At 36.9% G+C, this 23,854-nt stretch overlaps 1 protein-coding gene across 14 annotated transcripts in view; it reads left to right on the top strand.

Annotated features, from left to right (window-relative positions):
• LOC134220467 (DNA-binding protein RFX2) overlaps nucleotides 1–22,955 on the top strand; it is a 201,083-nt gene extending 178,128 nt beyond the window's left edge. For 13 of the 14 annotated variants that reach the window (XM_062699529.1, XM_062699611.1, XM_062699585.1 and 10 more), the window contains 4 exons: nucleotides 19,110–19,547; nucleotides 19,605–19,910; nucleotides 19,980–20,657; nucleotides 21,470–22,955. In XM_062699529.1, coding sequence (XP_062555513.1) covers nucleotides 19,110–19,547; nucleotides 19,605–19,910; nucleotides 19,980–20,657; nucleotides 21,470–21,661 — 1,614 coding nt within the window. In that variant the 3' untranslated portion in view covers nucleotides 21,662–22,955. Of the gene's footprint in view, nucleotides 1–19,109; nucleotides 19,548–19,604; nucleotides 19,911–19,979; nucleotides 20,658–21,430 lie in introns of all 14 variants that reach the window. The other variant, XM_062699592.1, reaches the window with a different exon arrangement.
• Nucleotides 22,956–23,854: the final 899 nt, after the last annotated feature.

Here is a 23,854-nt window from a genome sequence, read left to right as displayed (position 1 = left end):
ATTCATCCTGGGATTTTTTTAGGAAATTCTCTGGAAATTCTGTTCTTTCGAAAATTTCCTCTAGGAAATTCTTCGACATTCTAGAAATTTTTTAATATTTTTTAAAAAGAATTTCCGAATATATTCCTAAAGAAGTTTCAGAAAAAATTCCTGGAGAATTCCTCCGAAAACTCTTGCAGAAATTCTTTTAAATATGCCTTCAAAATTCTTTAAAAGATTTCATCGAAATTTCCTTTAGGAATTCTTTTGAAAACTTCCTTAGGCGTTCTTTGGAAATTCTTTTAATGTTTGGTTCAGAAGTTCCTTTAGGAATTACATTGAAACTTCATTTAGGAATTCCATCGAAAATTATTTCAGGAAATTCTAAATGACTTTCCGAAGGGATTTTTAAAATAAATTTTGAATGAGTTTCCAAAGAAATTCCTGAAGAAATTTCAGAAGGATTCTCCAAAGGAATACCTGAAAAATTTACTGACGTAATTTCCCACTGATTTCATAAAGTAATATCCAATGGAATTCCTGAAGGTAAATGCGTCAGAGTAAATTTCTAAAGTGTTTCTAGGTAAATTTTCAAGAGAAATTCTTAAAAAAAAATACAAGGGATATTCCCAAAAGAATTCCTGGTGGTTTTCTGAAAACTTTTCTTGACGAATTTTTGCAGAAGATTTCCGAAAGATATCCAGAAGCAATTTAATTAGAAGTTCCGAGGATATTTCTAAATACCTCCAGGAATTCTTTCTTCAATTCTTGCAAACATTTCTTCAAAAAATTATACCAACATTTTTTAAATTGGTGAAAACCCGTTTTCGATATTCAATTTGATGGATAAAGTGCCCCAGTTAAACTTCGCCAGTGTCCAAGCCCACAAGAAACAAATTATTTCTTTCTTCAGTTGTAAGGCGACTTGATGGACAGCTTGTTTGTGCCTCACTACCGGCCTTTGGCATATGCATGATTTATTCTTGCATTTAAACGTGTATTTACGACTTAACATAACCTTTGAATAAATGATGTGAACACAACATGTTCATTTTGTTTCTTGCTGATTTCCTTGATTGTTGCAAAAATTCTCTGATAATTCCCTGATTTTTACAGGTTGACAATAATTCCCTAATAATTCCAGGTATCCCAAGTTTTTCCCGGTAGTCGACACCTTGTAATATTTCACGGAACCATATCTTAGGTGTTTGTCAGCCGATCTTTGACAATAATATATCAATCAACTCAAGATACGTTAAAGTTTTTGTAAAACATATCTTCTTCTACTACAATGACTCTACATTCAAACTGGAATTTGGACTGCTTTTCAAGTATTCTATAAGCATTTCCTCAGTTATTAATTCAAAGCTTTCCTATGCCCACCATTGCATGAGTCTGTATCTTGTGTGGGAAGTACAATGGATACACTATGCCCAGGGTGTCGAGAAAGTTTTCAACCCGAAAGCATCCTAGACCGGACCGAGAATCGAACTGGCTATCTCCACCACCATAGAAGGTATGCAGCACTTTCCTTTCGAAAACTCCCCTGCTGGTATCGTTATCGGCGGTCACCCAAGGACACGAATTCTTCAACCACATCGATTTCGTCTCCACCTCCACCGATAGCAACTCGTGGTGGGTGGCTTACATTGACCTCTCTTGAACCTCTTCCTATCATGTACCTACTTCGTCTTCGACGTGTTGATGACTAGTCCGATCCGCTTAGCTTCCCTCTTCAGTCTGATGTAGGCTTCCTCCATCTTCTCAAAGTTACGTGCCATAATATCTATGTCGTCGGCGAAGCCAAATAGCTGGACGGACTTATTGAAAATTGTACCACTCGTGTTAATCCCTGCTCTTCGTATTACCCCTTCCAAAGCGATGTTGAATAGCAGACACGAAAGACCATCACCTTGCTGTAGCCCTCTGCGCGTTTCGAAGGGACTCGAGAATGTCCTTAAAACTCGAACTACGCACATCATCCGATCCATCGTCGCTTTGATCCACCGTGTCAGTTTATCCGGAAAGCTTAAAATATTTTTCCGAAAAGAGCTTAAAATATTTTTTCCGGAAATCCGTGTTCGTGCGAATTCCCTTGCAATTGGTGCTAGTCGACGGCATAAAATTTGGGAGAATACCTTGTAGGCGGCGTTCAGCAATGTGATCTCGCGGTAGTTGCTACAATCCAGCTTATCGCCATTTTTGTAAATGGGACACACGACACCTTCCATCTACTCTTGCGGCAAAACTTCCTCCTCCCAAATCTTGGTAATGACCCAGTGCAGCGCTCTAGCCAGTGCCTCACCACCGTGTTTAAATGGGTCCGCGACGTTAGGCATAAGTACGTTAGGCATAATGGACGTTAGGCATAATGGACGATAGGCATAATGTACGTTAGGCATAATGGACGTTTGGTATAATTCTGCCTTCTTTATGTCATGGGCTGTTCTTTGGGTCATTTTATGCCTAACGTCCATTATGCCTAACGTACATTATGCCTAATGTTCATAATGTCAAACGTACTTATGCCTAACGGGGTATACCCGTTTCAATAGCTCTCCTGGTAGTTGGTCAAATGGTCAACCCCAGCGGCTTTGTTGTTCTTCAGCCGGCCAATCTCCTGCATTTCCTGGAGATCAGGAGCCGGTAAAATTATATCCTGCGCGTGTTCTCCCAGGTCCATCACCATACCGTCGCCATACCGTAGTGCTGCCGCCACCTTTGGATCACCTCGTTCGTTCCACAGCCCGATATGTCCTTACCTGTCCTTGTCCGGGCTATGGCAAGTGGCCCTTACGTGAGCGGTTCAACTTCTCATAGAACTTTCGTGCGTTATTAGCGCGGTACAGTTGCTCCGTCTCTTCACGGTCTCGATCTTCCTGCTGGCGTTTTTTTCCTCCGAAAAATCGAGTTTTGTCTGTTCCGTGCCCGTTTATATCGTGCCTCGTTCACCTCGTGCGGTGTTGCAGCAATCTCGCCCATACTGCATTCTTCTCCTCAAATTACTCACACTCGCCGTTATACCAGTCGTTTCTCTGATCCGGATCCACCGTGCCTAGTGCAGCGGTTGCGGTGCTACCAATGGTGGAACGAATATCTCTCCAGCCATCTTCAAAAGGCGCTGCCTAGCTCCTCTTCTGTTGGGAGTGGCACTTCCAGCTGCTGCACATAGTCTTGGGCTTGGGCTAGTCTACCGTCTTGTAGCCGCCTAATGTTTAGTCGCGGCGGACGACTCCGCGCGTGTTGTAAATCATTGGAGAGTGTTGAGCACAGACATACTGCAACGATATAGTGGTCGAATGCAATTATTGAATCATTAGTGCTGGAATGATTTTTTGGCTGCCCTACAGTCGCACTCACGACGGTGGCGATTAGATTGACCAGATAATATGCTGAGATCCATGTATTTCACTGCATTGACTTTGACATATTTCAACCCTGTACCTTGATAACAGCGGTTTCAAACGATGGTGAACAAGGATCACTTATTTTCAAACAGATGATAATCGCATTAGAATATAACATGGCCTGAGGCGTTCAAGTAAAGTTGTTTCCTGCGAGAAATGTTATGCCGGGAATGGGATAAGAAACCCTGGCTACAGGTTTCTTACTGCTCATCTTTATGGTTATATAGGAGGGAAGGACTGTTAGATCGATTCTCGTTGCTACTAAATACCGAGTATACCACTGAAACTGCACGACTGTCTTAGGAAAAGGTGTTGTGTTAGTTACAAAAGATATTTAATCTGAATTCACTTCGGTAAGTGATGCGATCTATGGGATGGGATATATTAACACGCATTAAAAATGTTCAACTCACGGACCCTTTCTATCATACTGGCGTGCCAAACGAAATCATGATTACCTAACAGAAAGCAGAACGAAATAATCGCGCGATCGTTCTGCATACTGTTCACAGTACGATGTAATGCTATATCCGCACTACGGCCGAATAACATGTTATTCGCGCTTTGGTGTTATTCGGCCAATAACATGTTATTCGAAGGTAGTATTCCCATATATTTCTGACAGCCGAATAACACCTTTGAAAAACATGTTATACTATATCCACACTACGGTCTAATAACATGTTATTCGCGCTTTGGTGTTATTCGGCCAATAACATGTTTTTCGAAGGTAATATTCCCATACATTTCTGACAGCCGAATAACACCTTTGAAAAACATGTTATTGCGAATAACATGATACAACTGATCGAATTTGCTGCTCGGCTGAAGTCCGAAGGCCCTGCGCATGTTTTCTTGCATTCAAGTGGTTAGTCATTTCGCGTGTCCAATTGGATTATACGGCAATGTCATTTTTGATTTCATTTTCGTTTTCTATCGGATTCTCCAATCAGCCGTGTAGAACGATGGACTGAAAATTGACAAGGTATACTTCATGATGAACTGTCGCATTTAATATTTAATATCTAATATATTTTTTTAATAATTTATAAATATTTAATGTAAAATACTGAAAAAAATATAAAATATAAAATATAAAATATTTAAATATTAAATATGAAATATGAAATATAAAATATGAAATAATAAATATCAAATATTAAATATTAAATATTAAATATTAAATATTAAATATTAAATAATAAATAATAAATATTAAATATTAAATATTAAATATTAAATATTAAATATTAAATATTAAATATTAAATATTAAATATTAAATATTAAATATTAAATATTAAATATTAAATATTAATATATTAAATATTAAATATTGAATATTAAATATTGAATATTGAATATTGAATATTAAATATTGAATATTAAATATTAAATATTAAATATCGATTATATTACCAAGTAGCTGCTGACTTGCATTTTGAGTTCCTAATTATGTGAAGGAGAAACGATTTAAAAATTGCCTGCAGAATGCACACGATAAGTCGTAATCGGTACTGGATTCTAACTTTGGATTTCTCCCGATATTCTGTCTGTGTACAGAAGATCGTGTGCATCGAAGAGTTGTAGAAGTACTCCGGTGTTCGGGTGAACGATCCACATCGCGAAAGAATTGATCATATCGAAATTCCGGCCATACTTGAAAACCCGCCATTGTAACGTATTCCACAAGTGTTCGACTTCTCATAACTCATAATAAAAGTTAAATGGAATTAAATTGGGATTGCATTGAACCGGAGGTGTACAGGATCCGTAAGTAAGTATTGAACCCAAGTAACAAAGTTTGTTGAATGAAAGTGAAAAAAAAACCCAGATTAATCCACCTAGCGGTGATGATGCCTTTCTCGTGCGGTAGAAAAATAGTGTTTTCGTCGAGATTTTGGGCATTATTTCTGAGTCCATCGTCCGATCCGGCCAATTTTCAATAGGAAATAATGAGACAAGATTCTGCGTCGAATGCAACCTGTTGCGAGGAAATCGGTTTAGGGTAAGTGCATTAAAAGTGAGCTAGATTTTTTACGCGCTTTTTTATGGGAACCAATATTTTGGCCATAACTACCAAGCCCATTGTCCGATCCGTCCAATTTTCAATAGGAAACAATGGGGCAGGATACTGCGTCGAATGCAGCCTATTGTGAGGGAATCCGTTTAGGGTAAGTGCATTAAAAATGAGCTAGGCTTTTTACGCGCTTTTTTATGAGAAAAGATATTTTGGCCATAACTTCCAAGCCCATAGTCCGATCCGGCCAATTTTCAGTAGGAAACAATGGGGCAGTATACTGCGTCAAATGCATCCTGTTGCGAAGAAATCGGTCAAGGGTAAGTACAAAAAAAGTGAGCGAGACTTTTTTACGCGCTTTTTTATGAGAAAAAAGTATTTTGGCCATAACTTCCAAGCACATTGTCCGATCCGGCCAATTTTCAATAGGAAACAACGGGGCAGTATACTGCGTCAAATGCATCCTGTTGCGAAGAAATCGGTCAAGGGTAAGTACAAAAAAAGTGAGCGAGACTTTTTTACGTGCTTTTTTATGAGAAAAAGTATTTTGGCCATAACTCCCAAGCCCATAGTCCGATCCGACCAATTTTCAATAGGAAACAATGGGGCAGAATACTGCGTCAAATGCATCCTGTTGCGAAGAAATCGGTCAAGGGTAAGTACAAAAAAAGTGAGCGAGACTTTTTTACGCGCTTTTTTATGAGAAAAAGTATTTTGGCCATAACTCCCAAGCCCATAGTCAGATCCAGCCAATTTTCAATAGGAAACAATGGGGCAGAATACTGCGTCAAATGCAACCTGTTGCGAAGAAATCGGTCAAGGGGAAGTACAAAAAAAGTGAGCGAGACTTTTTGCTCTTTTGGTGCACACACAAACACACACACACACACACACACACACACACACACACACACACACACACACACACACACACACACACACACACACACAGACATCACCTCAATTCGTCGAGCTGAGTCGATTGGTATATAACACTATGGGTCTCCGAGCCTTCTATAAAAAGTTTGTTTTTGGAGTGAACATATAGCCTTTTCGTATACTTAGTATACGAGAAAGGCAAAACATATAGGTTGTTTATGTTTAGTTAAGTTGGAAGTGAGTTTTCAATAACATTCACTCAAAATAATATGATCTGTAAATTTAATACAACAAAAGCTGTTGATAAATGTTTCATTTCAAAAAAAATATTTGCAGGATTGGATGAAAAAAATCCATGCATACATATTTTAGAATTCCATTTTGATAAAATAAATTAAAATACACATACATGGTATTTGAAATTCATGTCGATCATAACTGCATATCTTCTAACTAAACAAATGTCAAAAAATGAACATGTTTATTGAAAGTTCGAGAAATCATCCTGGCGACATGTTCTATATCTAGAGAGTGTAAAACAAAACATCTTGAAAAACCAAACAAATATCAAAAAATTACATGTTATCAGAAAGTCGTAATGTAATACAAAACAAACATTTTCTATCAATCAATAAGCTGTATGTTTAACAGACACCTTTTCACAACTTACTTCGAACACGTTATGTTTTGTATTTCATCTTTCTAACCATTATACAACAAATTCTTAAATTCAGTATTACTTGGGAAACTTTCATAAATAATTTTTAAATAGAAAAAAGCTAGATTAAAACTGAATTGAACCCATAGTTAATAAAAACAAGAATAGATTTTCAGATTACTTACATTTTATTTAAACCGTCTAATTCATATTAACTTGAATATATTTAGCTCTTAAGCTCTCTGCCTTTAACTGAATGCGTAGGACTGCGAATCAAGAGTTAACAAGTTCGATTTTCGGTTCAGTCTAGTATGTTTTCGGGTGGGAAACAATCTCGATTGCTTGGGCATCATGTACTTGCCAAATAGGAGACACACTTATGCAATGGCGGGCATAGAAAAGCTTTCAAATTATAACTGAGAAAATGGTGAAGGATACCAAGTTGAAAAGCGGGCCAGGTTCCACTTGGAATGTAGACCCATAGAAGAAGAAGAAGAAGAAGTAAAATGCGTTTGAATATCTTTATTTCGGTCGAATCATTCTACCAGGAATCCTGTTTTCTCGCGCTGTGGTTGCTTCGTGAATTCCATTGTCACACTGTTTTGGTAATACAATTTTGTTTAACTTGAATTCACGTTGGCTCGTCTTTCAGCTGCTAAACATTATTTCTGAACAATCTTGACCTCCCAGGCTCCATTGATGCTTTCTGCCTATGTAATATTTATGGAATCCTCGACTTCACATCCCGTTCACCGATGACGAAACCTAAGACTAACAATACACACCATTTTATATAGAAAGCAACATCAGTAAACAAGCTAATGAAATTACCTACTTGTAACCAAAAGTTCCTAGCCAATTTCCGATGGAAAAATGAGCAAAATAAAATTTAAACGAAGCACACAAATACTTCTGGCTTTGTGGCTTTATCGCACACTAATCATTATCAGTTTCATCCCATACTGAACTCAAGCCTTCTATGTTTGGTCCCCTTCTTGCAATTACAAAAAAAAAGCAAATCAATAATAAATCTCATCACGGTTATTTTATTGCAAACAGAATAATTGTTTAATAATAATTGAATTCTAATTTGAAGAATCTCGCTGCATATTTGTAAACAAACAACAAACTGCTCGAAAAAATTTGGCGCTTGACACATGCTGTCAGCTGTCAAATAGTATTACCTAAAATGCTAGTGCGAACGGTTTTGTTATTCAGAAGTAACACCTTCTAATAACATGTTATTCAGCTGTAATCTGAACAAGGCATAACACCTTTGAAAAACATGTTATTGCGAATAACATGATACAACTGATCGAATTTGCTGCTCGACTGAAGTCCGAAGGCCCTGCGCATGTTTTCTTGCATTCAAGTGGTTGGTCATTTCGCGTGTCCAATTGGATTATACGGCAATGTCATTTTTGATTTCCTTTTCGTTTTCTATCGGATTCTCCAATCAGCCGTGTAGAACGATGGACTGAAAATTGACAAGGTATACTTCATGATGGACTGTCGCATTTAATATTTAATATTCAATATGTAATATTTTATATTTAATATATTTTTTTAATAATTTATAAATATTTAATGTAAAATACTGAAAAAAATAATAATTAAATATTAAATATTAAATATTAAATACATAATAAATATTAAATATTAAATATTAAATATTAAATATTAAATATTAAATATTAAATATTAAATATTAAATATTAAATATTAAATATTAAATATTAAATATTAAATATTAAATATTAAATATTAAATATTAAATAATAAATATTAAATAATAAATATTAAATATTAAATATTAAATAATAAATATTAAATATTAAATATTAAATAGTAAATTTTAAATATTAAATATTAAATATTAAATATTAAATATTAAAAATTAAATATTAAATAATAAATGTTAAATATTAAATATTACATATTAAATATCGATTATATTACCAAGTAGCTGCTGACTTGCATTTTGAGTTCCTAATTATGTGAAGGAGAAACGATTTAGAAATTGCCAGCAGAATGCACACGATAACACAGAAAAAAAATTCGTTATTGAAATTAAAAAAACCGTTGGTAAAGTTAAAAAGTTGCGTTGGTTCTTTTTCGTAGAGAGTTCCACATGTTCAAAATAAAAGTACACCAACTTTTGTAATAATCATGGCTTAAAAGTTCCACAACGCTCTAAAATTAAAAGTTTGAACATTCAAAACTAAATTGTAGAACTGTCAAATGAAAAAGTTTACAGTATAAAAAATATAGTGAAATATTTTCATTCAGAATCAAAGTTTTCATTTTCTTATTAGAAGAACCCCATACCCCGGCCGTGCTCCAATCATCTTTCCAATTGAAATTAAAATAAACAAATCACAAGGAATGGCTTTCACTTTTTATTTCAAGCTTTTTTCTTCATTTAGACGGTGTAAGCTGCTGCATCTCCCGAAACACGGTGGCCACTTTTGTACGTCAGCCCGTGAACAAAGCCTCTGACAAGAGTGTGCAACATAGTCTTCTAAGGACATTACGCCATGAATTTCCTAAAAAAAGAAAGAAAAATCTTGCATGAATATTGAGTACCATAAATATTATAAGCCTGGTGCCCCAGCCCCGGTACATCAATCTTTAATTTTGCTCTCTGGAGCACTGGAGCGGGGAACTGTTTTTGATCGTTGAGGCTTGTGAACTCCAGCATCAACCTTTTCATATTGACTGGGTGATAGAAACATTTGCTGAAAAACAAATAAAAACACATCAGAACTGTCGGAGCTCTCGAACACGCTATTCACTAGCACTTTCTCATGAACGGTTTTTGAGACTTACCTACAATCGGGTGGCAAAAGTTTTTTTAACCAACATCCAGTCGATGGCCGTTTACTTTTTTCGGTTCCAGCTGAATTCCAGTAACACAGCAGCACAAATCAGCAACAGAAATCGACGGATACTTAGTCGAGGCTAAAAAACTTTATCTCGACCAACTGGTCGCCACCTGCAGTCTGATGGCTCAGCTGTAACGACTACACACAAAAAATATCGTTGTTTTCTCTTTCCATCATTCGGCGTCACAGCACCGGCTGTAAGGTGATTTAACATTTCTTGAACTTCTGTGACGAAAGCGCGTACTTTTAATTTTACACACAGCCTCGAAACAAAATACTTTTACATAAAATACAAACATTTTACGGAGACGATTTTTACTCTCATTTTAAAGAAAATAAGCCGCTTTTCAGATAGAAAGCGCATTACATTTGATTGCATAGTTTTATTTTTTTCTGTGAAGTCGTAATCGGTACTGGATTCCGCCGATCTAATTTTGGATTTCTCCCGATATTCAGAACACAGACAAACAGACGTAACACTACAGAAATTCCCATCGACTATGACTTCAACGCCCTCCTTAGCCGTGCGGTAAGACGCGCGGCTACAAAGCAAGACCATGCTGAGGGTGGCTGGGTTCGATTCCCGGTGCCGGTCTAGGCAATTTTCGGATTGGAAATTGTCTCGACTTCCCTGGGCATAAAAGTATCATCGTGTTAGCCTCATGATATACGAATGCAAAAATGGTAACTTGGCTTAGAAACCTCGCAGTTAATAACTGTGGAAGTGCTTAGTGAACACTAAGCTGCAAGGCGGCAATGTCCCAGTGGGGGATGTAATGCCAATGAAGAAGAAGAAGAAGATGACTTCAATGCTCAATTTGAATTTGATCGATTGCGCGTTTCACAACTAGAGGCGCTAGCATCGAAACCCTTCGAGTTTGATATTTCACTCCAGCGTCTTCTGGTAACGATGTCATACGAAATATTGTTTCGTGTAACATGCTCGCAAGATGGTGATAGAGCAGTTGGGCAATGGATTTTTCTGAAAAATGTTCAAGCTGCTACGTCTGTTTGTCTGTGGTAAGAAGATTGTGTGCATCGAAGAGTTGTAGAAGTACTCCGATGTTCGGGTGAACGACCCACATCGCGAAAGAATTGATCATATCGAAATTCCGGCCATACTTGAAAACCCGCCATTGTAACGTATTCCACAAGTGTTCGACTTCTCATAACTCATAATAAAAGTTAAATGGAATTAAATTGGGATTGCATTGCACCGGAGGTGTACAGGATCCGTAAGTATTGAACCCAAGTAACAAAGTTTGTTGAATGAAAGTGAAAAAAAACATATAGGTTGTTTATGTTTAGTTAAGTTGGAAGTGAGTTTTCAATAACATTCACTCAAAATAATATGATCTGTAAATTTAATACAACAAAAGCTGTTGATAAATGTTTCATTTAAAAAAAAAAATTTGCAGGATTGGATGAAAAAAATCCATGCATACATATTTTAGAATTCCATTTTGATTAAATAAATTAAAATACACATACATGGTATTTGAAATTCATGTCGATCATAACTGCATATCTTCTAACTAAACAAATGTCAAAAAATGAACATGTTTATTGAAAGTTCGAGAAATCATCCTGGCGACATGCTCTATATCTAGAGAGTGTAAAACAAAACATCTTGAAAAACCAAACAAATATCAAAAAATTACATGTTATCAGAAAGTCGTAATGTAATACAAAACATCTTCTATCAATCAATAAGCTGTATGTTTAACAGACACCTTTTCACAACTTACTTCGAACACGTTATGTATTGTATTTCATCTTTCTAACCATTATACAACAAATTCTTAAATTCGGTATTACTTGGGAAACTTTCATAAATAATTTTTAAATTCATAAAAATAAAGCTAGATTAAAACTGAATTGAACCCATAGTTAATAAAAACTGAATATTACAAGAACTACAATAACTGTAAGAACTGAATATTTTTGGAATTTTCACCGTTGTTCGCGAGTTAGCTCGGGTTCCAGGAATCCTGTTTTCTCGCGCTGCGGTTGCTCCGTGAATTCCATTGTCACACTGTTTTGGTAATACAATTTTGTTTAACTTGAATTCACGTTGGCTCGTCTTGCAGCTGCTAAACATTATTTCTGAACAATCTTGACCTCCCAGGCTCCATTGATGCTTTCTGCCTGTGTAATATTTATGGAATCCTCGACTTCACCGATGACGAAACCTAAGACTAACAATACACACCATTTTATATAGAAAGCAACATCAGTAAACAAGCTAATGAAATTACCTACTTGTAACCAAAAGTTCCTAGCCAATTTCCGATGGAAAAATGAGCAAAATAAAATTTAAACGAAGTACACAAATACTTCTGGCTTTTTATCGCACACTAATCATTATCAGTTTCATCCCATACTGAACTCAAGCCTTCTTTGTTTGGTCCCCTTCTTGCAATTACGGAAAAAAAGCAAATCAATAATAAATCTCATCACGGTTATTTTATTGCAAACAGAATAATTGTTTAATAATAATTGAATTCTAATTTGAAGAATCACGCTGCATATTTGTAAACAAACAACAAACTGCTCGAAAAAAATTGGCGCTTGACACATGCTGTCAGCTGTCAAATAGTATTACCTAAAATGCTAGTGCGAACGGTTTTGTTATTCAGAAGTAACACCTTATTTGAAGCATCCGATCGCGTAATAATTTATTTAAATGGCCGCACAAAGCAGAACCATACATCCAGATTTCGCGAATGTTCTGCGTTCTAGTTGAAACACGTCCGATCGCGCACTCGCTCATTCGAACATTTGATCAAGTTGTTTACATAGTAAAATTAAGCTATTGAAAAACGTCCTGAATTTGCGCCAATCTTCCCCACAATTAACACAATTTTTAAAAGCTTGTAAAGGACATATACCGTGATGTGCCCTAATTTCGCGCACTTAAGGCCTGCCAAAGTTGAAACGTTCATAGAAAAACATGTAGTGCCTATTTGGGAACATTTGCTACTGCATCACGAAGTATAATGATTCCGGGTTCTCAAAAAAATGTTACTTGCGAATTTTGCTGCTTTATAAAAAAAATAGTGGTATGAATCCAAGATCATTGTTTGTTCCTTATTTCGCGCATAAAAATAGGATGGTTCCTAATTTCGCGCAAAAGTGGTCCTAATTTGACTCATGTTTGAAATTGAATATCGTTATTGGTTATTCGTTATTCGTTATCAATTGACCAATAGAAGCATGCATCCATTGTTTAAAATATACAGATAACGGTATCAGACACCCGCCAGTACCCATTATTTAGTCAGAATGGTATGCCCCTATATTTCGACCACGGAACTTTGCCTAGACTTGGTTTTGTGATTTTAAGGTCACACAAGTCATAATTCCTAATATATTGTTTCCTTCTGTAATATGAACCATATTTTAGGAAAAAAGGCTTTGTATGGGCAATGTTTGACTGGAGTATTAAGAAAAAGTTTTAACCTTCAATACATCATGTATGAAAGTCTTAGCAGGGAAAGCACCCGTCATGCGAACTGGGGTCGTGGGATCAAACCCTACCAAAGGGGCGGTTACCCTCCAATACCTTTTCCGAACTAAATCTATCACATGTTGTACATATCCACAATCAAGTTTCAGACATAGTAACTATAAGATTTGTCATGCCAACATTAGTCGATGTCGGTGGTTATTCGTCAGAAAATTAGATACAAGCGTATGGAATGAACTCTTCGAGCTCTATTCGGTGTAAAATTGTCAATTCCTGTTTTTGTTTCGTTAGAATGTTGCACTACGAAACAAATAAACGAAATTAGGCACCGTAATTAACTTCATATGCCTAATTTCGCACACAAAGCAAAATAATAAATAAATACAAAATTTCACACTTTTCAATAGTAATGACGTATAAACATATCCAACAGAGCATAATTAATACAAATATTTCCAAAAAGTGGCCACTTTTTGTACAGTAAAATCATTTGTACATTCAGGTAGCACAAGCATATATGGCGGTCGATGAGAGGATCAAATTGAAATAATGTTATTTGGTGTACTAAACCAAGTTCGTTTTTTGAATTCTTTCGTAAAAAACATTCAACAACAATAATATTTTGCAATCCTCCCGATTTTTCAATTTTGGCTGGTACCTAAAAATTAAAAAATAAATAATAAATATTATAATGCGCGTATTTTTAATACATACCCTCAACATTTAAATTATTGCCATTTTTATCTTGATTTGATCATGTGAATTTGATTTAACTCATGGTCAATTAGTTTCAATTAAAAGATTATTGTACGCTTAATTTTAATATTTCAAATATTTTGCTGAGCGTTAGGATTGTGTCGATGAATACAGTATAATTTGTGCCATTTTGTTTTAAAACAGTTTTTCCTGATTTCTTGGAAAACATTTAAAAATAGGCAGCTCCAGTTTTTCAAATAAATAGTTCAATATATACATCGAATTGAAAAAAAAATACACATATTCTAGAATAGAAGGAGATTCTTTCAAGTGATCATTTGAAGATTGCTTCAAATGCTAAAACAGCAATGATCACCAGCACTATATCGGCTATATCGGTTGGGATAAGTCTGTTCTAATTATTCGTGAAAATTGGAATTTTGAAAAGATTCTGGACCACTGTAGTTGAATAACTGTGAGACGCAAAAGTCGAACAGAAACAAAATTCATAATCATTTTCAAAAATGAAATATAAACATTGCTTCATCGAACGCAATTTAGAAAAACCCGTTTGATAAATTTTCTTATCTGGATATCAGCCGTATATTTCACACGGTTAGAAAAAGTTCCTAATATTCGGTATTTTTAACAGTTTAGTGTTCATTGATTCAGCGAGCCAGGGTTCAGGATTGATCAAAAAGTGGCCACTTCCCCCAGGGAACCAGCATTTCAGGGCGTTCCGGAATGTTACCAGATGGACCAAATATGTACCTTTTGAATTTTTTTTTTTTTTTTTAGATCTTTATTAAAGTGATTTTTTATGCGTACAGTAAAGTTCATCACTTAAATACCCTCTGAACACAATCCCCATGGAGGGGGGGGGTCTCGTAGCATAGTTGGCTACACGTTCGCCTTACAAGCGAATGGTCATGGGTTCGATTCCCAGCCCCCCTCCACCAAACCCTCGTCAGTCGCCGGATGCGCAGCCTATGCGGTGGCGTATTGGGGAGCGCCCTTACCGCTAAGGACTGCCTGATGACAACTGACAAATTGATCACGGAGGCATTCCTCCAACGTACCCGGAAAAAATGGTAACCGAAAAATGCAACGATCAATTAATTCACGACACGGACAAATTAACACAATGGACGATGAGATGGACAAGCAACGACGACAACAATGAATCTAAAAATAGACTCTGTGTGGATTCTGGCTGCAGAAAAGTAAATCTCGGCACAGTAGCGGTTAAGTAACACAGAGTGCCTATCAAATAAAGAAAGGAATAATATAATAACAATCCCCATGGACTTGTTTTGCAAAATCATGAAGTTTGACATGTTGGTAGTCGTGTTTCTGGCTCGATCAGGCAGTGACCATTTTTCCGGGACGGAAAGTTTCCCCAGTACCTTCCGGGATACCTGGTTGGCTACAGCATCGATACACCTATGGTTACTCCAGTATTCTCATCAATATCTCCGGAAGCATGTCCATTTGCAAAAGAATGACCAATGCTAAAAAATATATAGGAATTTTGTGATCGATTGCAGGGAACGAAACCAAATTCAGATGCAATACTGCTGAGAACCATCATTTTGTAAATTTTGTTTTCCATAATTGGGGGTTAGGCACGTAAGTATTAAATATCAGTGTCATTCGACTCAGCTCGAAGAACTGAGATGATGTCTCACTCAATCATTTTTTAGGCAGTTATCCTTCACCTTCAAGTTGCATTCGACGTGGAATCCTATCCCATTGTTTTCTATCGAAAATTGACCAGATCGCATCATGGGCTCGGGAGTTATGGACAAAATACTAATTTTTTATATGTTCAGCTTAGCTTAGACTCCTATTATATACTATACTATTTTTTATATGTGCCATTGAATTCTACTGACGTCCGTAGAACTTTGCAGTCAAGAAAAAACCGAACTTGTGTAACTTGGAACAGCTCTGCACTTTAACGTGTGTTGGGATTATCGATTTGAATTGGAAGAAAAAAATAGTCCGTAGTTTTTAGTTGGTATAAAAAACTGGTAGTCACCCTTTAGTGACCAACGATTGTTCGATCCACAACAAAATCAATAGTGCTGACCAATGAGCAGCTTGAAGTAGTTCGAAGTTGCTCCCATCCCGCTCATGCCCATTTGCTGACTTAAAAGAACGAACAGGACAAGAGGAACTTCAAGCGATTTCAAGCTGCTCATTGGACAGCACTAATATATTAAAAGAAAGCCATTTTTACCAATAATCGAAAAAAAATTAAATTGTAACATTTATTTAAAGTAAAAACTGATCAAAGTTTGAATTAAAATGTACGGTGCTTTGGACTTGTAAATGCAGTCAAGTTCTATTACTACACGATAGGAGCACTACACGCTGTGTGAAGCGTTTCGCCTGGCTGCGAAGTTTACATTTCGAATCAAAAAAATTTTATTTTATTTTTTATTTTATTTTATTTTATTGATGTATAAGGGGCCAAATAAGTCACCGATGTGAATTTGAAATTCATATCGTCCATGATACACCAGGGACTAAAGGATAAGGCTTCACAACATCTTTACCCATGGGGGTTTTAAGTTTTGCGGGATATACTGCTAGTATATCACTGCCTTAGGAGTATGGGCAGGTTGGGGATATTTTTATGATGAATATTAAATCTGTGGAGAGATGTCGGTTATAATATTTGATTATATGTATTAACTTTGATTCCAATTATAAATCACAAAGAGCTTCCCTTATATTTAGGCGGTTAAACAAATGTGTTTGTAAGTATGTCGTGTTGATATCTGTATTCTTCCAGTTAGAGTTGTCTGATGTTACAAATTTTAGTTGTCCAGCAAGGTAACCCTTACAAATCCTTAATCCTAAATGATCAGTCTATTCGTCATTACAGTCTGCTATTAAGGCCTGATCTAAACAGTTCTTATAAAAAGTCTCTTTCAATATTGTTCGGAGTATTCAGTGTGAGTGGTATTGTTTCGAAGTAGTTTTCTCATCAATAGCGTTTAAGTAATGTCCCCATCAAACAAAAGAAGCTTTAAAAGTTTGTTCAAAATCTTAATTTTCAATCGCGAGTAAGTGTTAATACAATTATGTTGATGTGAATATGGTATAGGAATTGCGATACATCTCGTTAAATTTGAATTGCTGACTATATTTCAAATAAACACCTTTCATGAAAACGTATTTTGAAACTAAAATATCGTATTACAATTTGATGAATATCAATAATCGTCCAAAGTTTTGAAAATTATCTAGTGAAAGCAGTCGAAACTGAATCGAAAAGCCAAAATGGGCCACAGTTCAGAACCGTTCACCAAACAATCTTAAAAAATTTGAGCCTGCTATTTTAAGAACTACATATTTGGAAGAACCATGTTCCAAGAAAACGCCTGATACTATCTTTGTGGACTTATGACGGCCTTGCATAGCATCATCATTGTCTCGGAACTAGATTCAGTCAGTAAAGATTTCAAACCATTTCGTGAGCTTCCATTTGATGATGGGTCAAAAAAAGACATTGATTGATCCTCCTCACGACCTTAGGTGGTCAAACTATTAGTTATGTAGAGAAAAGGATAGTGGATGAAAGCATCATATGGTCTATTCTCATGCACATAGGTGGCTAATCTTAGTTAAACGTGACTCTATCTCTTGTTTTACCGTCTAGCGCTGATCATGAGTTCATTCCCTATCGGTCATTTACTGTGTTATAAGGTAGTCAACTAATTTTATTTGTCTTTCAGAATACACTTAGTCACGTCTCCTATGTCCTTCAATCTTTCTTTACATTGGAGTATGTATTATTTTTTCCTAACCCGAAAAAATGAAGAACGAAACAGGTTTGTTTATACGTTGATCCATGCAGCGAAAGTAAGAGTAAAATAACAAAGATTACTGAGAAGAAATAACGGATACAATCACCATATATAAAGCAAAATTAGTAAATCTACAGTATCTACTTACACTACTTACTGTATACTGAACTATGAACCACAATTGGTGCAATGGATGATCGTTTGCTTCCCAGTCTTTTGTGTTAGTATTTTGTTAGTTAAGACTGGTACTAGACCCTGCCGGAACCTCCGCAGCATATATACAAGAAGATGTTGTTAGATCATGCGACACCTTCTCTAAGTATTTGCATGGAGGTATGATATATCAAGTGTTTAATTATTTTCTATATATTGACAAAAAAAATACTCGACGCGTTTCTGTTAAATTGAAATGTTACCGGGTTTAAAGTACGTACTTCAGTACTGCTTAATAGTGTTACCATACTCGGATGCAATTAAATTCATCTCGTTTTCGTCTAACGGTAATGTGTTGAGTACTAATAATACTAGCAATGTGTACTATAAAAGAACAAATTATTTCACAATTTTAACAATATGCAGACACTTGACTTATCAACGTTGACCCCATCATCCGTGGACAGGGTACATTTCGAATCAAAAAAATTGCTATTATTATATTGTTAGACGATTTCATCTATGAAATTAAATTTTTATTATTGCTGCCAGTAGTTCAAACCATGAATGAAATTTGGTTTAAACCACGATCGGGGTATAGTTCAACCCATCCATGGTACGAATTACAGTTATGTTACAACTAAATTTTTTCAATGAAATTAAGTACAAAAGTGTAATTCTAAAATGTTTCTAGATAAATTATAAACTAAGCTTTTGTTTTAAATACACTTTGGTGTAGTTAACATGTTTCTATATATGAAATAATTGAGTCTAGTTTTGAAGACCCAAACCACGATTCAAACCAAGGTTCAAACCGCGATTAGAAACCTACCCTACTTCGAGTTCAATTTCTAGAATTTTTAAAAAGATTGTTAAAAGTTTTGACCAGAAGTGTACTGTTATTACTATGGAAACACCCCCACACACGTTTGAACCACGGCATACCGTGCGTTTGAACAGCAGACAGACACGAGTGCGTCAGAAGTCGGTTACCTTGGTTATGTGGTCGCATAGTTGTTGTTGCTTTTAGAATCATGAAACGAGCCGTCCCGTTTCCCTGGATCGTCTTGATACACGTGTTACCCTGAGCAATGCATCGACCTGTTGATTTTCTCAAACCTTGCCATATTTTGCTCCTGTTTTTAGGTCGCCTGGCTGGTGGATAACTACGAGAACGCCGAGGGAGTCAGTTTGCCACGGTCCACGCTGTACAACCACTACATGCGCCACTGCAACGAGCACAAACTGGATGCGGTCAATGCGGCAAGCTTTGGAAAACTGATCCGATCGGTTTTCACCGGACTGCGAACGCGCCGGTTGGGCACACGTGGGAACAGTAAGTACCACTACTACGGGATTCGAATTAAGCCGGGTTCGTCGCTGAACAACACCATGGATGACCAGAAGCCAATGAATGCTAGTCATATGAATAATAATAATAGTCATAGTCACAACCATAATACCATGGGTGGCGGCGGAGGGCACGGTGCCGGATCAGGAGGAATGGGACACGGTGGCTCGATGAATCATCGTGGATCGAAAAAGGGCTTGATGAAGAACGAAATTCCCGAGTCCTGTACACAGGTATGCAACAAATAAATGTGTGAATGAAATCTAGGAGTCTTATAAATTTTTTTATAGTATTTGGGAGATGCATCCGGTGCCATCCCACAGTTCCCGGTGATTAGTCTGAATCACCCTTTTCCTGAGGATATTAGTTTAGAGGACGTCGATACGCTGCGGTCAATTTACCGCGAGCACTGCGAAGCCTTCCTGGATGCCATAATGAACTTGGATTTCAACACGATCGAGTCGCTTTGGCGCGAGTTTTGGCGGGCGGAGAACAATAACAACAATGCAGACGAATGCGAGGAGGAAAAGTATCTCAGCAAGACGAAGCTGTACGTGCTGACGCAGTGCGAGCCAATTCAGGAGTTTATCAAACAGGTGAGACATCTGCCTAAATTTAGAATTCGAACGTTTGCGTTATTTAATAAATTACACTTTGCTTTTCAGGTCGATTTCATGTTCTACCAAAACATGGTGGAGGTACTGATTCCGGACGTTTTGCGTCCAATCCCGACCGGGTTGACTCAGGCGATTCGTAACTTTGCCAAAAATCTCGAGAGCTGGCTCTCTTCTGCGATGAGCGGTTGTCCAGAGTCGATTGTGACCATCAAACTGTCTGCTGTGGCTGCATTTGGGCAGACGCTTCGTCGGTATACCTCGCTGAACCATTTGGCACAAGCGGCCAGAGCTGTGCTGCAGAACAGCACCCAAATCGCCCAGATGCTCAACGATCTCAATCGAGTCGATTTTCGGAACGTGCAAGAGCAAGCCTCATGGATCTGTCAGTGTGATACGACGACGGTGCAGCGGTTGGAGAACGACTTCAAAGCAGCCCTTCAGCAGCAGAACACCCTGGAACAGTGGGCAAGCTGGTTGCGAGCGGTGGTGGACGATGCACTGGAAGAGTATCGCGGCAAACCCTCGTTTGTGAACGCCGCTAGGCAGTTCCTGCTCAAGTGGAGTTTCTACAGCTCAATGGTGATTCGGGACCTGACGCTTCGTTCGGCGGGAAGCTTTGGCAGTTTCCACCTCATACGGCTGCTGTACGATGAATATATGTTCTTCATTATCGAACATAAGGTGGCGGAAGCGACGCAAACTACACCGATTGCGGTCATGGGTGAGGTGAGTTCAATTTTTCTTTATATAGGTTAGGGGTACCGATTATGGCTAAATGGAGCTTCTTCCGTCCTTCTTTTTTCTTTCTCCTTTTTTCCTTTGACTTCTTCTTTCTCACATCTTCCTTCTACTTTCTGTTTTCTATCTATCTTCTTCTTTCTTCTTTTTTCTCTATTTTTCCTTTTTTCTTCTTCTCTCTATTTTTTTCATCTTCCTTTTTCGTTCTTTCAACTTTAACATTCTTTCTTTTTTACTCCTTCTTCCTTTTATTTTCTTCCTTCTTACTCCTTTCTTGCTGCTTCCTACTGGTTCCTCGTTCCTTTATTCTTCTTTCTTTTTGTTTTCTTTTTCCTTGTTCTTCTTTCCTTCTTCTTTATTCTTTCTTCCTTTTTCCTTTTACTTTTTCCTTCATTATTGCTTATTAATTTATCCATTTTTTTCTTCTTCCGTCTTCTAACTACCCTCTTTAATCTTTCTTCTTTCTTCCTTGTTCCTTCCTTCTTATTCCTTCTTCCATCTTTCTTCATTCTTTCTTGTTCCATGATCCTTTTTTTATCCTTGTCATTGCATCCCACCAATTAAGCCTTCTGATACTGTACAGCTTTTTCATACTTTCAGCCTTAACAAATTTAAAGTCCTCTCAAAATTTTCAACGATAATTTATAATGATAATTTAGACCATAATCGGTGCAGTTTTCTATATTCTTCTTTCGCTTGAAGTAAATGAGAATTTTGTTTTTGATTTTTGACTTTTGTTCATTATTTTGTATGCTTTTCAGCCGTTAATCCAACCATTACGGTAAATTCTTCCATTTTAGAAAGAAGCCACCAGCAATGGTCGCCAGCTAGTGCACTCGCAGCAGCATAGTCACCTTCATCAACAGCAGCCACACCAGCAACAACATTCCCAGCAAACACATCCGGACGACATGAGCAGCATGCTGTACACGTCCGACTTTGAGATGGTGAACGTGAAGATGGAACCGAGTGCGAAGCGCATGCGCAGTTAGTCAATTTTATCCACAACCGGTGCTGTTGGCTTCCAGCATCATCAACAGCATGCGGTTGCTTTGCTGGCCCAATGTCAGCGTGACAAAATTAGCCATTCAACATCAACGACAACAACGACTCCAGTAACGATGGTGCCGGTGCCAACAGCCCAACAGACGGCCACTTGGTACCTAGCACCGTCGTCGTCTTCGTCGCCATCCAACAACAGCAGCACAGGGGCGGCCAGTGGGGACCCGGGATCACCGTCGTCTCCGTTCGCCTCCTTCTACTGTGGCCATTAGCAGCATTGCATCGAATTCGAATTGTGTAGTTATAGGTTTAAGGATCGCGATTTAGCCACCAAGTGTGTGCTAAAAAGATTTTTTATTTATTCACCCCATTCCTAGTTTGTTTATATGCCATTTTAGTTGAATTTGCCCTACTTGGGCATGGTTTTGATTTACTTCAGTTTGTATGTTGATTGGTTACCACATTTGTTTCTCAATTGTAAATACTTTCGAAGCGGATTTCAAAATTTTACAAACTATTCGTACTGTTAGTCAATGATTTTTCAATTTATTTATTTATTATTAGATTTAGATTAGATTGACTACACGCGCTCAACGAATTATTTAAAATTAACTATCAAGAGAAAAAGAAACCTGCTAATCATAATCAAACTTGTTACGAATCTTAAAAAAAGAAAGATAGTCTGTCGTTTCCGTGTTTTCTGTGCTAAAAATCTTGAACTTCTCGTTTTACATTTCTGCCACTGTCTCATGTTACATCTTGAAGGCAACAAAACTGTAACTAGAGTTTATATTTAAGGAATTGAGTGTAATCAAAAAAGGCCATTCACTTTACAACTGAACCAAAAATACAAATCAGCGAAAAAAGTGTGTGTATGAGAGAGAGAGAAAAAAACGAGTTCACAGTCGTAAGTTCACCGTATTTTTCAATAGTTGTTAGATCCTAAGCGATGCACGAAAATTAGCAGAAATCCGATATATGTAGTGAGAGAAAAGAGGTTAGAGGACTGATAGCATTCGAAATGTGCAATTTGTGGTGAGTGCTGTACGATAGTAAATATATGTACAACATGAGAGAATTGATTAAGACAACTGATTTATGCTGCTGGAGCTCAAAAATGTTTTTGTGAACATTTTGTTAGAAAAAGTAGTTATCTCGTGGTGTATGGATCTAGACGCAACTTCCACTGATCGGTTTTTTAAACAATAAAAGTCGTTTAGAAAGAAAATGACAAATCCGATATGTGAAATTAATAAATGAAGTCTCTCTTGTGCAATTTATAAATCTGTTTTTTGTTAGGACGGGACAAGATGAGCACCCTAGAGATGATACTTAATATCTTATCAGCAACATGCCTTCTACATTTCAATACGACACTTTTTTTTTGCATCTTATCAAACATCTAGACCAGGACGAGAATTTCAAAGAGAACGGCTATGCCGATAAATGTGACTAAACAAAAACTCTATTTTTGACTGGTTCAAATATATACTACGGGGCAAGAAGGGCACCCTTCTTAGAATCTTCTTGTTCAACTGAAATGTATTAGAGCACCTGACCAATGGTAATAATGAACATATTAAAAATAATAAAACTGTTTTTGTGGACGTTAAGTTTGTCTTCTTTTTCCTTTCTATGCCATTGAAATCGCATAAATGAGTTTAAAATTGCAGTTAACATCATAATGTACGTTACTACTCAACAGATTTAACACATAGTGAATCATAATTGTATGTTGTGCAAAAGAGTTTAGCTATTTTGTATATTATTTGATTGTTTCAAAATGAGGTGCTTATCTTGCCCCATTCGAGATAAATTATTCAAATCTAATTAAACAGAATCAATGATTTTTATTGTATAAAATAGTTTAACCGTGTGCGGGGTTATTTAGAAAGAAAAAGGCTTAATAGCGGTAACATTTAGGGGTGCCCATTTTGCCCCGGGTGAATATCTTGCTCCGTCCTCCCTTACGTCAAATGTCTGGGATGCTGATAAAAAAATGCAAGAATTGCGTTTCTTCAGCAGGTAACTGCGTTTGATTTAATTTTTCAGAAAATGATTATTTTTTTTTAATCGCTGTTGTCAGAGAGAACTATTCCGCAGTAGTCAGACGTGAAAATTCCCCCCCCATGAAACAACGTTTAGAAAAGATATTCTGGTTCACGAACAACATACACTTTTGT

This window comes from Armigeres subalbatus, chromosome 1, assembly GCF_024139115.2.
Source record: "Armigeres subalbatus isolate Guangzhou_Male chromosome 1, GZ_Asu_2, whole genome shotgun sequence".
Classification (NCBI taxonomy): Eukaryota; Metazoa; Arthropoda; class Insecta; order Diptera; family Culicidae; genus Armigeres; species Armigeres subalbatus.
Note: the sequence above shows the minus strand (reverse complement) of the source record. Positions and strands in the feature narration are given on the sequence as shown.